The 14231-nt window shown below is 43.4% G+C and overlaps 1 protein-coding gene across 2 annotated transcripts in view; it reads right to left on the reverse strand.

Annotated features, from left to right (window-relative positions):
* Positions 1 to 1232: 1232 nt before the first annotated feature.
* The window catches only part of RGS8 (regulator of G protein signaling 8), a 43075-nt gene continuing 30076 nt past the window's right edge, over positions 1233 to 14231 (reverse strand). For both annotated transcript variants that reach the window (XM_087726942.1, XM_087726940.1), the window contains 2 exons: positions 4670 to 4836; positions 1233 to 2725 (listed from right to left, as the gene is read on the reverse strand). In XM_087726942.1, the coding sequence (XP_087583068.1) occupies positions 2543 to 2725; positions 4670 to 4836 (350 nt within the window). In that variant the 3' untranslated portion in view covers positions 1233 to 2542. The remainder of the gene's footprint in view (positions 2726 to 4669; positions 4837 to 14231) is intronic.

A 14231-nucleotide genomic window follows, 5' to 3' on the forward strand; every position in this document is an offset into this window, starting at 1 on the left:
GAGGAAAATGATCATTCTCGTCAGAGTCTGGGATGTTTTTGCAGCTTTGCCTCTATGATTGACGCTCTTAAAGGAATAAAACCAGGCTTCCCACCCAGAAGAGCTCTTCCTTTGGGGCAAAACAAAGCAAAACTCATCGTTTTTGTTCCAAAAACGTTACCACTCAACTGGGTGCTTTTGAAATAATCAAGCGAGGGGAGCCGTGTGTTCTTACTTGTTAATTAAATATTCTAGATCAGAGGTCCCCAACCCCTGGTCCATGGATGGGCACCGGTCCGTGGCATGTCAGAAACTGGGTCACACAAACAAGTGAAGCCCCATTCATGGGATGCAGGCAACACATGAAACCCGTGACCTGACAAATGCACACACGTCAAAACCGCGGCGACAAAACCGCGGCAACAAAAACCGTGACGTCATACACATGCCCACAACAATGCGCCAACAAAACTGCGCCCACAAAAGCGCGATTTCACTTAAGGTAAGGGTTAGGCTCAGGGTTAGGTTTAGGTTTAGGTTTAGGTTTAGGTTTAGGGTTAAGTTTAAGGTTAGGTTTAAGGTTAGGTTTAGGGTTAGGTTTAAGGTTAGGGTTAGGGTTAGGGTTCTGTTCAGGGTTAGGTTTAGGGTTAGGTTTAGGGTTCGGTTTAGGGTTAGGTTTAGGGTTAGGGTTCTGTTCAGGGTTAGGTTTAGGGTTAGGTTTAGGGTTAGGTTTAAGGTTAGGGTTAGGGTTAGGGTTCTGTTCAGGGTTAGGTTTAGGGTTAGGTTTAAGGTTAGGTTTAAGGTTAGGTTTAGGGTTCTGTTCAGGGTTAGGTTTAGGGTTAGGTTTAGGGTTCGGTTTAGGGTTCGGTTTAGGGTTCGGTTTAGGGTTAGGTTTAGGGTTAGGTTTAGGGTTAGGGTTAGGGTTAGGGTTAGGGTTAGGGTTCTGTTCGGGGTTAGGGTTAGGGTTGGGGTTGGGGTTGGGGTTGGGGTTAGGGTTAGGGTTAGGGTTAGGGTTAGGGTTAGGGTTAGGGTTAAGGTTAGGGTTAGGGTTAGGGTTAGGGTTAGGGTTAAGGTTAGGGTTAGGGTTGGGGTTGGGGTTGGGGTTGGGGTTAGGGTTAGGGTTAGGGTTAGGGTTAGGGTTAGGGTTAGGGTTATTACTTGTTCATTGAAGGTACGCTTTTGTCAGTGTGCTGTTGTTGGTGCACTTCTGCACTCATTCGTCAGCGCGATTTCGAACTCGTGGTTTTTGTCACCGCGGTTTCGTCGGTCCGCTTTTGTCAAGCGCGCTTTTGTCGGCGAACCCATGAAACCATGGCTCCTCTGTTCCACGGAAAAACTTCTCTCCATGGAACTGGTCCCTGGTGCTTCAAAGGTTGGGGGGTGGCCGTTGTTCTATATCCAGTCCCAAGCCGAATTCCCGGAAATTCCTATTAACAAAACAAGTCTTTTCTGGGCAAAAAGTATTCTGTTACTTCTAATACTCATCTGCCATTTAAAAAAAAAATCTAGCACCTTAGACAAGTTGTCCAGTAACAGAACTAGCCATGTTAATCAAGGTTGCTCGGTCTATTCTGTGCAGGAAACAGATGTTTTGACCCGGAAGAAAGACCTTTGCCTCCTTACTCTAAAATATGAAAAATATATTCAGAAATCCTTGCCAGTACCAGTCTTACTATCAGGCAATGTGAAGGGGTTACTTTAAATTACATACACCCTGTTTTTTTCCCTACTGTCCATTTGTACAAATTATTTTCTTTTAAAAAGCGCAATCTTCAAAACATTGATGGGAAGACATCGAATTTCGCATCCAGTTGTCATTAGTTCAGCATTTCTGTTTTATACAGAGGATTAAGTGGGATGGGGATATGATCCCATATGACCCACCAGATGCTGCTTCCAGTATTTACAATCGTAAAGGATGCTCAGACATCTGGAGGGCTGTGGGTTTTTCTATCTCTAGCCTTATAAACTGAAATTACGCGAACCTGAATTATCTGGACAAAACAATTGATGATATCATTTTATCTTCATTCAAAATCGATTTCCCTAGTTCAGTCCACACCAGATGTGGAAATACCAGAAGCTGCAACCTCAAAACAAACAGGTTGGGGATGTTAAATACAATTATAATTCCGTTACGCGCTTTCCTCCCGGCAACATGTCAGTAAAATAGTCCAATATGATCATTGTTCTTAACCCTACTTTTGCTACGATTCATCGATTTGCCCAAATATATTGGGATACGCTAGAAGCTTCTATCGGGGTTGGACTAAGGATGTTTACTGCTATACCTATGCATGGTCTTCAGTTAAAATATGGACATGCGTACATGAGGAATGATGAGGATGAGGAACGATGAGGATCCAAAGACAGCACTGATTCATACTGTGAAATGTTTTTTATCCATGTACACAAACTCAATTTCTCCAGGCTTCTTCCATTTCTCCTCTCCTTCTATTGCTGTTGTAAGAAAATGAATTTAACATCACACACAGAGATGGATGTGGCTAGTGCAAGAAGCTTGTGGTATCTACGGAGGACCTTCCTCCTCCCGAACCCTGCCTTAGCTGAGCCTCCTCTGGGTTTGAGACAACAGGTCTGTATACATTTTGGACCTCAGGAACCTGGGGTAGGAGTCTTTTTCCATAAGGCTGTGGATTTTCCCTTGGGCTTGGTCAAAACATGATGGTGATGGTTCTTCTAGATTCCTCCTTGTGGCTTCTCTAGTCGGGAAGTCAATGTTTACCTAAGGAGAGAGAAAAAAACATGAAAATAATGTCTATCAAATAATTATTTTCCTATCCCTTTCATTTGAATGTACATAGTTTTGTTACATAGTCAAAACACAAATATTTCGTTTTCCATCTGAAAAATGAATCTAATATCAGGCTTGCTGACATATTGAGGACATTATAGAACAGTGATGGGGAAACTTTTCGGCACCAGGTGCCGAAAGGGAGCACTTCGGGCGCACGCGCGCTCGTCTGGGCCGTGACCAGGAAGAGGAGTTGCCCGCGGGGCATACACACGCTGGAAAATGTACTTCCGGTTTCCAGCACATGCGTGCCAGGCAGCAAGTCTTTTGGTTACTGCCACATATGCACATGTAGCAATCACCTGGCTAGCGGATGCCAGAAAACAGAATACCAGCTCTTCTGGTTTCTGGCACTGCCGTACGCACAAATGCCAGCTGATCAGTACATGCGCATGCGCACCAGAAACCCGGAAGAGGAATGGCCAATGCTGTGCGTGGCAGGCGATATGGCTCTGCATGCCACTTTGTGTTGTAATATAGTTGCAGAGCCACGCTGAACCACACAGGAGAAAACAAACTCCTAAAACTACATAACATCCTGATAGTTCATAACATAACATCCTGAGATGTGCCCTACCAATGACGCCCAGGATTTGACCATATATAGACAGAACTTTCCTGAGCAGTAGATTAGAAATTGTACTTTTACAGGCTGTTTTTAACCACATGCTATTGCTCCTCCTGCCTTTGTCCTATCTCAATAAAAGGGGCTCTCAGACCCCCAATCTGGGTCGCTCCATCCCGAGAAAGATCGTGTCCTGTCTTTTCTCCACATTGGCCTCATGGACGAACCACGGGAACGTTAAAACTTTGGGCATGCATGCCATCACGGTTATAGAATATTGACCACTTGTATTACCAACTTACGGTTTTTGTAAACCACCGTCTGTATACGGAAGGAATTATTAATCACAATGATTTCCTACCCTTCCCTTTCACCATGAAACGTAGTTGACTATGAGCCAGTGATGATCTCAAAATCTTAACACACTTCACAGGGCTGGGTGGATAAAGGGATATGCGGAGAAGGCAAGCATATATCCATGGATTTGTTTTCTTCAAATATTCAGAATAATAATATCATTTTAAAGGCACTTTAGGTGTGATGCAGTTTATTCAAAGATGACCGAGACATCATCAGAGTAATTATGGTTTCTTCAGTTGCCATAGTAATACCACAGATCTCTATGAATCCCCAGCCCTAAAGGTAATGCTGAAGTACTAAGTTTGATGAACCCAAGAGGAGCACTCTCGGTTCCCAGCCATATCCTGCGTGACCCGACAAAAGGGCGAACGTCAAAACTGCGCCCGACTAAACCGCATCGCTAAAACCACGACGTCATCAACGTGGTGACAACAGCGTGGAGACAGAAGGACGCTTTACAATAGCGCGTCGACAGAAAGCCAATTTAACTTAAGGTAAGGGTTAGGTTTAGGGTTAGGTTTAGGGTTAGGTTTAGGGTTAGGTTTAGGGTTAGGTTTAGGGTTAGGGTTAGGGTTAGGTTTAGGGTTAGGTTTAGGGTTAGGGTTAGGGTTAGGGTTAGGGTTAGGGTTAGGGTTAGGTTAAGGGTTAGGTTTAGGGTTAGGTTAAGGGTTAGGTTAGGGTTAGGTTTAGGGTTAGGGTTAGGGTTAGGGTTAGGTTTAGCGTTACGTTTAGCGTTACATTTAGGGTTAGGGATTAGGTTTAGGTTTAGGGTTAGGTTTAGTTTTACAGTGTGCTTCTCTCTCCGCGCTGTTGTCGGCGCAATTCAGTGCTCATTCGTCGGAGCGCTTTAGAACACGCAGTTTTATCACCGCGGTTTAGTCGGGCGCGGTTTTGTCGTTCGCCCTTTTGTCGGCGAACCCATATCCTGCCCATGCCTTCCATCTGCTAACCTCTCGTGGTGCCTGCACATCGATAAATTCTTCAAAAATGCGGTGGGCCTTGGTAGCTAGTTTGGTAGTGGATCGTATCTTCTTGAATTCCTCGCATGCCAGCCAGAACTCCAGGTTTTCTTCACTGAATTCTGTCTTCAGAAAGGCACGAAATGCAGCCACTCCATCTGGCAAAAGAAATATTTTAACATGGTTCAGAATTAAAGGTCGCTGCTATTTTCCATTGTGGCATCCTTGCATGAATCGATTGCAGAGTAAAACAACATAAATTAGCAATTAGCAATTTAGCAATTTAATAAATTTGTATGCCGCCCAATCCCGTAGGACTCTGGGCGGCTTACAGCAAGATAAGAGCCAAGGTGGCGCAGTGGTTAAATGCAGCACTGCAAGCTACTGCTAGATCAGCAGTTCAGCGGTTCAAATCCCACCGGCTCAGGGTTGACTCAGCCTTCCATCCTTCCAAGGTGGGTAAAATGAGGACCCAGATTGTTGGGGGCAATATGCTGACTCTCTGTAAACCGCTTAGAGAGGGCTGAAAGCCCTATGAAGCGGTATATAAGTCTACTGCTATTGCTATTGCTATAAAGATAAAAATAAGAATTAGAAAAATAACGTGAGATATAATTTAAAAAACAGCACACCATACATTCCATTTAAGTGGGGCTTGTTCAACAGCCCCAGGCCTGCCGGAACAGCCAGGTTTTAGTGGCTTTTCGGAAGGCCGAGAGAGTGGGAAGGGTCCGGATCTCTACGGGTAGATCGTTCCACAGGGCCGGAGCAGCAACAGAGAAGGTCCTCCCCTGAGGAGCCGCCAGCCGGCATTGTCCGGTCGACGGCACCCGGAGAAGGCCCAACCTGTGAGATCTAATTGGTCGTTGGGAGGTATGTGGCAGGAGGCGATCTCTCAGATATCCAGGTCCTAAGCCATGTAGGGCTTTAAAAGTAATAAATAGCACCTTGAAGCGCATTCGGAGACCAATAGGAAGCCAGTGCAGCTCGCGGAGGATAGGTGTAAACTAGGTACACCCGATATCGCTCGCGCGGCTACATTCTGGACCAACTGTAGTCTCCGAACACTTTTCAGGGGCAGCCCCATGTAGAGCAATTCGGTTCACATTGCTAATAATTGGGAGCATGGACATATCCACATTTAGTGCTTACTCCCTGAACTTCCTACTTCTCCTTATGTACACACGAGGGCCCACTGGTGTACTATTTCATCATTTTTCACATCAATTTAGGTATGAGGGCATCACCCTCAACTTCCCAATAGCCCAAATTATCTGTGAACTGTGGTTGAAACCCTTGTATTTCAAGTGTCTGGCAAAATGGAATTGTGCACTGCTAGGAAACTTTTAAAGAAATACAAAGATAAGTGGTGGTGGTGGGGGGACAATGTTTTTAAAAGTTTCTGACAGATTTCAAACCAACAACCTTCCATTTACAAAAAAGAGAATTATGGCCATTTTGGTATTACTGTGTTCATGGTAAATGTAATTATGAAAGGTATTAGACATTGTGGTAACACCGAGTCAGTTGAAATGGCATTCTGCTTCCGTGGGGTAGTCAATGCACCTGTTAGATTGGTGAACGAAGGCACACTCAGGCTTCGGAGTAACAAACAGCTCTTTGTTAGCACAAGTCAACTATGTACAAACCAGCGAAGGTTCAGTCCGTCAGCAGCCCTTTTATAGGGAGCTGTCAGACCCTCCGGCCAATCAGATTGAATCTCTGTTCCCGCTGGAACAGAGGACCTTGGTGAAAACCATTACCAATGTTTCTGGTATCTAACAGCACCCATGGCGTTAGCTTACAACAAACTGAAGCCTATTGTCCAAAATGATTCCTTGCCCTTTCCGATGAGAGATCACGATAATCCTTAAGCATATATTTGCAAACATTAAAAAAATCGGCATATCTTAAAGATCATTCAAATGAGAGATATAAACGAGACTGGAAAAAATGGATTGACTATATACAGAATAAATACGGGACCAAGAAATTCCAGTTAGCCTATGCTTAAGATCAGGAATGATTTAAATTGTTTAAAGTTAGCTTAGCAAGAAGAAGCTAAGATCAATGTAGAGATGTTATTAACCTTTTTTTCATTTTATTTTTCTCAATATATTTTAGACTGTGTTTGTTAAAAATCTATACCATGTACGGGCTCTGGGAAGTCGGGGGAGGGAGGGAGGTGGGGGTTGGGGGGAGGGTGGCGGGAGGGAGGGACATATACTAGGTTAGATTTCAATGTAATGTGACTTCACATGTATACTGTTTTTCTATAATTTCTCTGTAAAAATAGGATAAGTTAAGTACACTGACATATAGTGGAAATACACCAAGGGGAGGAGGAGTGGGATAGAAGATAGACAGGTAGAGAGGGACGGGAGAGAGGGTGGGAGGGAAGGTGAGAAGGAAGGGAGGGAGTGGATCGGGAGAGAGGAGTGGTAGAGGGGGAGGGGAAGTAGGGTAGAGGGGGATGATGGAGGGAAGATAGAAAGTTGGAGGGGGGTGGAAGAAAGAGGTGCATGGAGAGGGGAAGAGGTACATTGGGTTTCTATTTTGGGGGGTATTGTTGACAAGAGGAATTGCTGCGATTATTGTTTAATGTTGTATGGTGCCGGCTATGCACAGTATATATGTGAGTGTATGAAAATGGAAAAATGGAAAATAAAAACTTTTAAAGACAAAAGAGAAGCAAAAAACCTGAAAAAAATTTAAAAAAACATTATTCATGGAAAATCCAAGAATAGTGTTTGGGCATTCTGGAGAAAGAGAAATCTATCTCCACTTATTGGGAAGAGGAAGTAGATCCCGCTGACTTCCCACCATTGTTTCAAAACAGGAACTTTAACGTAGGCTTGACAGGTTTCTCCTGAAGGTGCTTGATGAGGCCCACGCTACCAGTCAAGGGAATCCCACTAGTGACTCACTTCCTCTTTGGCTGGAGAGAAAGTGAATAGCAAACATCTGTTTTAATTAAATCTTCCATTCAGGCCATAGCTAGAGAATCAAATCAGGAATGGTAGAATACAACCCGTGCTGCCGCTTCAATATCCTGTTATGTCTTTCTGAGGAATGTGTCGTACTGAAAGAACAAGCATGAGTATGTTACTGAAATAGATTTTAAACGCTTGCCATTTGAGAAACATAATTGAATCAAAGGTCAAAATGAGATGAAATGAAGATTGGGATTGAATGGAATATTGTACCCGGGTGATCTCTGAATATGAATGATTATAAAGTATTTCTGATTCCCATTGCGTGTAAAAACAAGCACCTTTATTCCAATCTTTAAACTAACAAGGGAGGGAGGGAGGGAGAGGGAGAGGGAGGGAGGGAGAGGGAGAGAGAGAGAGAGAGAGAGAGAGAGAGAAAGAGAAAGAGAAAGAGAGAGAGAGAGAGAAAGAGAGAGAGATTTGCTGCAAGCTACAGCAGTGGTGGGATTCAAATAATTTAACAACCGGTTCTCTGTCCTAATGATCAGGTGGGTAGGCGGGGCCTAGTGGTCATGTGACCATGTGGGCGTGGCCAACTCAACATTACTCAGGTCGATGGGCGCTTCGCCTTAGCTGTTACAATGTAATAAGGATTCACCGTAGAAGCAGTTTCTGTAAGCAGGGCAATAAAAATTAAGCTAGAAACAACACCAGAATGTTTCCTTTACAGGATTAGCCCTGTAAAGTGGGAAAAAACAAAAGGAGATTTCTTCCAACAACCGGTTCTCTGAACCTCTTAGAAAGTTAAGAACCGGTTCTCCCGAATAGGTGCGAACTGGCTGAAACCCACCACTGGGCTACAGGTAGTGATGTTAGTGTCCTTACCACTTTATTGTTTGATAACTGATATTTTGAGCAATGGAGAAAAAGGCCTTTAGTAACAATGTTTGCATTTCCTTTTCAGCAAGTTCTAAGAAATTCTGCCTCTCAAAATACTATAGTCAATGGTTTTTTTTTATTAAAATAAATTAGTTGTAATTCAACTGAGTTCTCCCAGAGATAGTAAACCTATATTTGGACTGTACAACCACAGGTTATAAGTGGGGTTTCTGCAAACAGCAAAACATATCCACCCAGAAAACAGAGAGTCTGATTGTTCCTGTTATTACACAGAAGAGGCAGTAAACCCTGTCATTCTTTATCAGAAAGTACATAGATTTATCACTTCAGAAGCTGAGATTGGCTTGTTTGTTGCTCAATGCATTATGCCAGGCCAGCCAACGTGTTTAGCCAATGATTCAGTATACTAGGTGAATCTAGTGCATTCAGTTAGCCATCATATTAATTTTATTTGTTATTTTATATATTCATTGAATTTATATCCCACCTTTTCTCTTTAAGTGCAAGACAGCCCACGTGGAGTCTTCTTTAGTTTTATCCCTTAGTAACAGTTTTGTGAGATGGTTGGTGTTGTGGCCCAGCAGGAGCCGTTGGAGCTGCCACCAGACTCCGACAGCGAGGGGCCCTATGAGTCGGCTTTGGAGGATGTGGAGGACCCTGGACAGGGTTCTGACTCCGAGCAGGGCACAGAGAGGCTGGTTGGCCACCAGGAGGCGCCTGAGCCTTGGACCAGTGGGGAGGAGACAAGGGAGAGTGATCCGGACGTCAGCAGTGGGGAGGAGCCAAGGGAGTTGTTCCTAGATGCCTGGAACCGGAGAGCTAATAGGCGTAAGGAACAATTACGCAATTACAGGAGGTAATTGCACTCAGTTGGTGGTCATTAGGCTCCTCTCCAGACTATAAAAGGACTGCTTGTGCACACGCCCCTTTTGCAGAAGTCAACGCAGGAACTAATGTCGGAGGACATTATTGTGAGCTTGGCAGGCTGGATTGCTGCCACGGCTTATCTGTGCTGGATTGCTGCCCAATCTTGTCTGTACTGGTTTGCTGCCAAGGACCTGTCTGTCTGTTAATTAAATGCCGTAACTTATCTTTGGCTCGGAGTGTGTGTTGGTGTGGGACGAGGGGGGTTAGAACAGGTTGGGTTGAGTGAAAATAACTGGTTCAGTTATTTTTTGAACTCCATTATCAAATGAAAACTTGTACCTTGTTCTTCCTGGTCTAAATACACGGTTGTTAAGTGATTCTTTTCCCCATTGACTTTGTTGTCAGAAGGTCGCAAAAAGGGGATCACATGACCCCGGGACACTGCAGCCGTCATAAATAGGAGCCTGTTGCCAAGCATCTGAATTTTGACCACAGAGTTGCTGCAATGGTCATAAGTGTGAAAAACGGCCATAAGTTGCTTTTTTCAGTGCCGTTGTAACTTTGAACAGTCACTAAACAAAACTGTTGCAAGGCGAAGACTATCTGTAGTTACTTAATATGTTTCTAACATTACGGATTCTGGCAATCACGGGAGAACATTTTGACTTTAATAAGGAACCAGGAATATAACAGTCAGAGACTTTTGCCCAGCATCATTTATTTTTTTTCTAATCGTCTTGGGATGTTTTTAAAAAGAATAAATAATTTGGGCAGGAGATAAATGGGATTTTGAAATGCTCTGCCAAATGGCACGGCAATGCCTTTAAATTACTTTAAGGGAAGGAGAAATTCTCCAGTTGTTTCTCAAGGGAATGATCTGCCATGAAATACTGTTATTAAAAAGAAAAGGGGGGGGGGGAAAGCATCCAGTGGGAACAGTACTGTCACATTTACCCTTGAGATTTAATTGAACTCATCCTGTGGTGCTTTCGGTTTTTTGAGGGAGGGCATTCATACACGATCCTTTGCTACTTTTTCTCAACTTTTTCTAAAGTTTTCTCGTCCTTTGAGATGATTTCTAATATATATGTGTGTATTTGCATGTGTGTGCGTATATATCAGAGGTGGGTTGGTGCCAGTTTGGCCCAGTTCAGCCGAACCAGTAGTGGAAGTCAGGCCTGGGTCGCAGAAGTGGCAGTCACCCAGCCCTGCCATGGCCCCGAATCGGTTCCCTCGCAGTCGGTGGGCTTCTGTCATTTTGAATTTCAGTGACTGCGCGTGTGCAGTTCACTGTAAATTGTTCTGCGCATGTTCCTGTCGTGCACAGGTTGCAAACTGGTGTTAAAACCGACAGCAACCCACCCCTGGTATGTATGTATGTATGTATCTATCTATCTATCTATCTATCTATCTATCTATCTATCTATCTATCTATCTATCTATCTATCTATCTATCTATCTATCTCTATCTATCTCTATCATGTATGTATGTATGTATGTATGTATGTATCTATCTATCTATCTCTATCTATCATGTATGTATGTATGTATGTATGTATGTATGTATCTATCTATCTATCTATCTATCTATCTATCATGTATGTATGTATGTATGTATGTATCTATCTATCTATCTATCATGTATGTATGTATGTATCTATCTATCTATCTCTATCTATCATGTATGTATGTATGTATCTATCTATCTATCATGTATGTATGTATCTATCTATCTATCATGTATGTATGTATGTATGTATCTATCTCTATCTATCATGTATGTATGTATGTATGTATGTATCTATCTATCTATCTATCTATCATGTATGTATGTATGTATGTATGTATGTATGTATGTATGTATGTATGTATGTATGTATGTATCAGTGGTGGGATTCAGCCGGTTCGCACCTATTCGGGAGAACCGGTTGGTAACTTTCTAAGCAGTTTGGAGAACCGGTTGTTGAAAGAAATTTTAATTTGATTTTTTCCACTTTACAGGGCTAATCCTGTAAGGAAGGCAGGAAGGAAACATTCTGGTGTTGTTTCTAGTCTAATCTTGATTGCCCTGCTTACAGAAACTGCCTCTCTGGTTAACTCTTATTACCATTGTAACAACTAAGGCGAAGCGCCCATCGACCTGAGTGACATTGAGTTGGCCACACCCACCCAGTCACATGACCACCAAGCCACGCCTACCCAGCTGGTCATTAGGGCAGAGAACTGGTTGTTAAATTATTTGTATCCCACCACTGATATGTATGCATTTCATTAAACAGATTTAAAACAAAAAAAGAATGTTGTTGCCTGGCATTATGAGAAGTTATTGTAATTGTAATTATTAATAATAGTTGATGCTATAATAATGGTCACAGTTACAATATTTTCTCAGATTGTTTCATGTATTGTCCTGCCCCTCCCTCCCCCCCTTTTTTTCCCCTGGCGCTCTGCTTTCCAGCATCCTTACATAATTTGGGCTTTCTCAGCTCGACGGCTTGCCAGAGGACGTGAGGAGTTGAGCAGAGGCTGGAAAAAAGAGGAATACTTTCCCATGTTTGATAGACTGGGAAAAAAAACACCCTCTCTTTGCTTCGGAGAGCAGCTGGGAGACGTCAGAGGGCAGAATGAGCAGCTGGAAGTAGGAGAACCAATATGGAGCCCTGGCTGACTTCCCATCCTCAGTTTATTCTGGGATTATATAAAGAAAACATCTTAAGAAAAAGGAGCGTGACTCCTGGGAACCTGTTTCATTATTCTCTTTATTTTTTCTCGCAGTTTTTGAAAGCTGGTCTTCTCTCCCCCACCCGTATTCCTGATCTTCCCCCTGCTGGGACTTGTTCCTGCTCAGACTTCATATTTTGCATTTATGTCTTCATTTAATTGAAGAAGGATTCCGTAGGATGGGTTCTCATGAACATGCAAGAAGCCATCTGTGGACTATGAATGCATGTGAAGACTAGCTACTGGTCTGATGAGAATCATGTCATCTGTCCATATTATAACAATTATTATAATTATAACCGAATAACAGAGTTGGAAGTCTTCTTGGGGGTCTTCGAGCCCAAGCCCTTCCTCAAGCACAAAACAAGTGGTGGGTTTCAAACATTGTTCGAACCTACTCTGTGGGTGTGGCCTCCTTTGTGGGAGTGGCTTGCTGCCCATGTGACCGGGTGGGAGTGGCTTGCCGCCCATGTGACCGGATATAAAGATACCGACGACATTTGTCAGAACCACCTTAAATGACTTCTCACACAGCACTGGCATGCATAAGAATAGGATGTAAACTTGTTTTTTAAAAGGCATCTTTGGTTTGCGTTAAAACAACTTCAACACACGCAATGTTCTGATTGCACCACAAACGCAGTAGTCATCCTTACCTTTCACAGAGGCCCTGAGTTTTATAAATAGGAGCATGATAGTATAGAATAATCATATCCAAGGGGTGGGTTTCAAACAAAATTTGGAACCTCTTCTGTAGGTGTGGCCTGCTTTCCGGGTCCACTGGTGGAACCTCTTCTAACCGGTTCGGTAGATTTGATGAACCGGTTCTACCGAATAGGTTGCGAACTAGTAGGAACCCACCTCTGCACGAAACCTTATGCCATTTAACATATAACAATTATTAGATACAAATAAGGAAAAGTAGAGAATAGGATGTATGGATTTGCTATTCCTTTTCTGTGATGCTGGGCCAGAATAATCAGTCCTATGATTTTTGTAAAGCTCAGGGGGCAACAGTGACTTAAAAGTTTGGAATAACCTTTGGGCTGATGATAAAATCTCTAGTTTACTAAAATTAGCAGAAACAGGATGCAGCGAGGTTCCCACACAGTCTGTCTGTCTGTCTCTCCCCCCCCCCCGCTCCCTCCCTCCCCTTCTCCTTCCTCTTCTCTCCCCCTACCTTCTTTTTCTCTAAAAAAAAGGGGATTGGCCAACCACTCAATCTATGGTTTGGCTGTTCCAGTCAAAGTCTAAGGAAGGGAAGTTCACAAGAATAATTGCTGTCAAAACTTTGCTCCTCTGCCGCTGTAATGTGATTGCAGCAACTGAAGTTTTATTTATAAAACTCAGTGCCTCTGTGAAAGGTAAGGATGACTACTGCATTTGTGGTGCAATCAGAACATTGCGTGTGTTGAAGTTGTTTTAATGCAAACCAAAGATGCCTTTCTAAAAACAAGTTTACATCATATTCTTATGCACGCCAGTGCTGTGTGTCAGGTAATTTAAGATGGTTCTGACAAGTGTCGTCAGCATCTTCATATTTGGTCACATGGGCGGCAAGCCACTCCCATCCGGTCACATGGACGGCAAGCCACTCCCACAATGGAGGCCACACCCACAGAGTAGGTTCGAACAATTTTTGAAACCCACCACTGGGCTGCTCCAATACTGGACGTCCATTTGTCTGAAATGTTAAAAGGTTTCCTGCTTGAGCAAGGGATTTCCCTAAAAGACCTCCAAGATCCCTTCCAACTCTAAATTCTGTTATGTAGACCAGAGTTTCTCAACCTCGGAACTAGGGCCGAGGTGGCGCAGTGGTTAAATGCAGCACTGCAGGCTACTTCAGCTGACTGCAGTTCTGCAGTTCGGCTGTTCAAATCTCACCGGCTCAGGGTTGACTCAGCCTTCCATCCTTCCGAGGTGGGTGAAATGAGGACCCGGATTGTTGTTGGGGGCGATATGCTGACTCTGTAAACCGCTTAGAGGGGGCTGAAAGCCCTATGAAGCGGTACATAAGTCTAACTGCTATTGCTATTGCTATTGCTATTGAAGATGTGTGAATTTCAACTCCTGTAATTCCCCAGCCAAGAATTTGAAGTCCATAAGTCTTCATGGTTGGCTGGTGAATTCTG

Source organism: Thamnophis sirtalis, unplaced genomic scaffold (assembly GCF_051295495.1).
Source record: "Thamnophis sirtalis isolate CommonGarterSnake01/CBP01778 unplaced genomic scaffold, rThaSir2_p1.2 scaffold_12, whole genome shotgun sequence".
Lineage (NCBI taxonomy): Eukaryota > Metazoa > Chordata > Lepidosauria > Squamata > Natricidae > Thamnophis > Thamnophis sirtalis.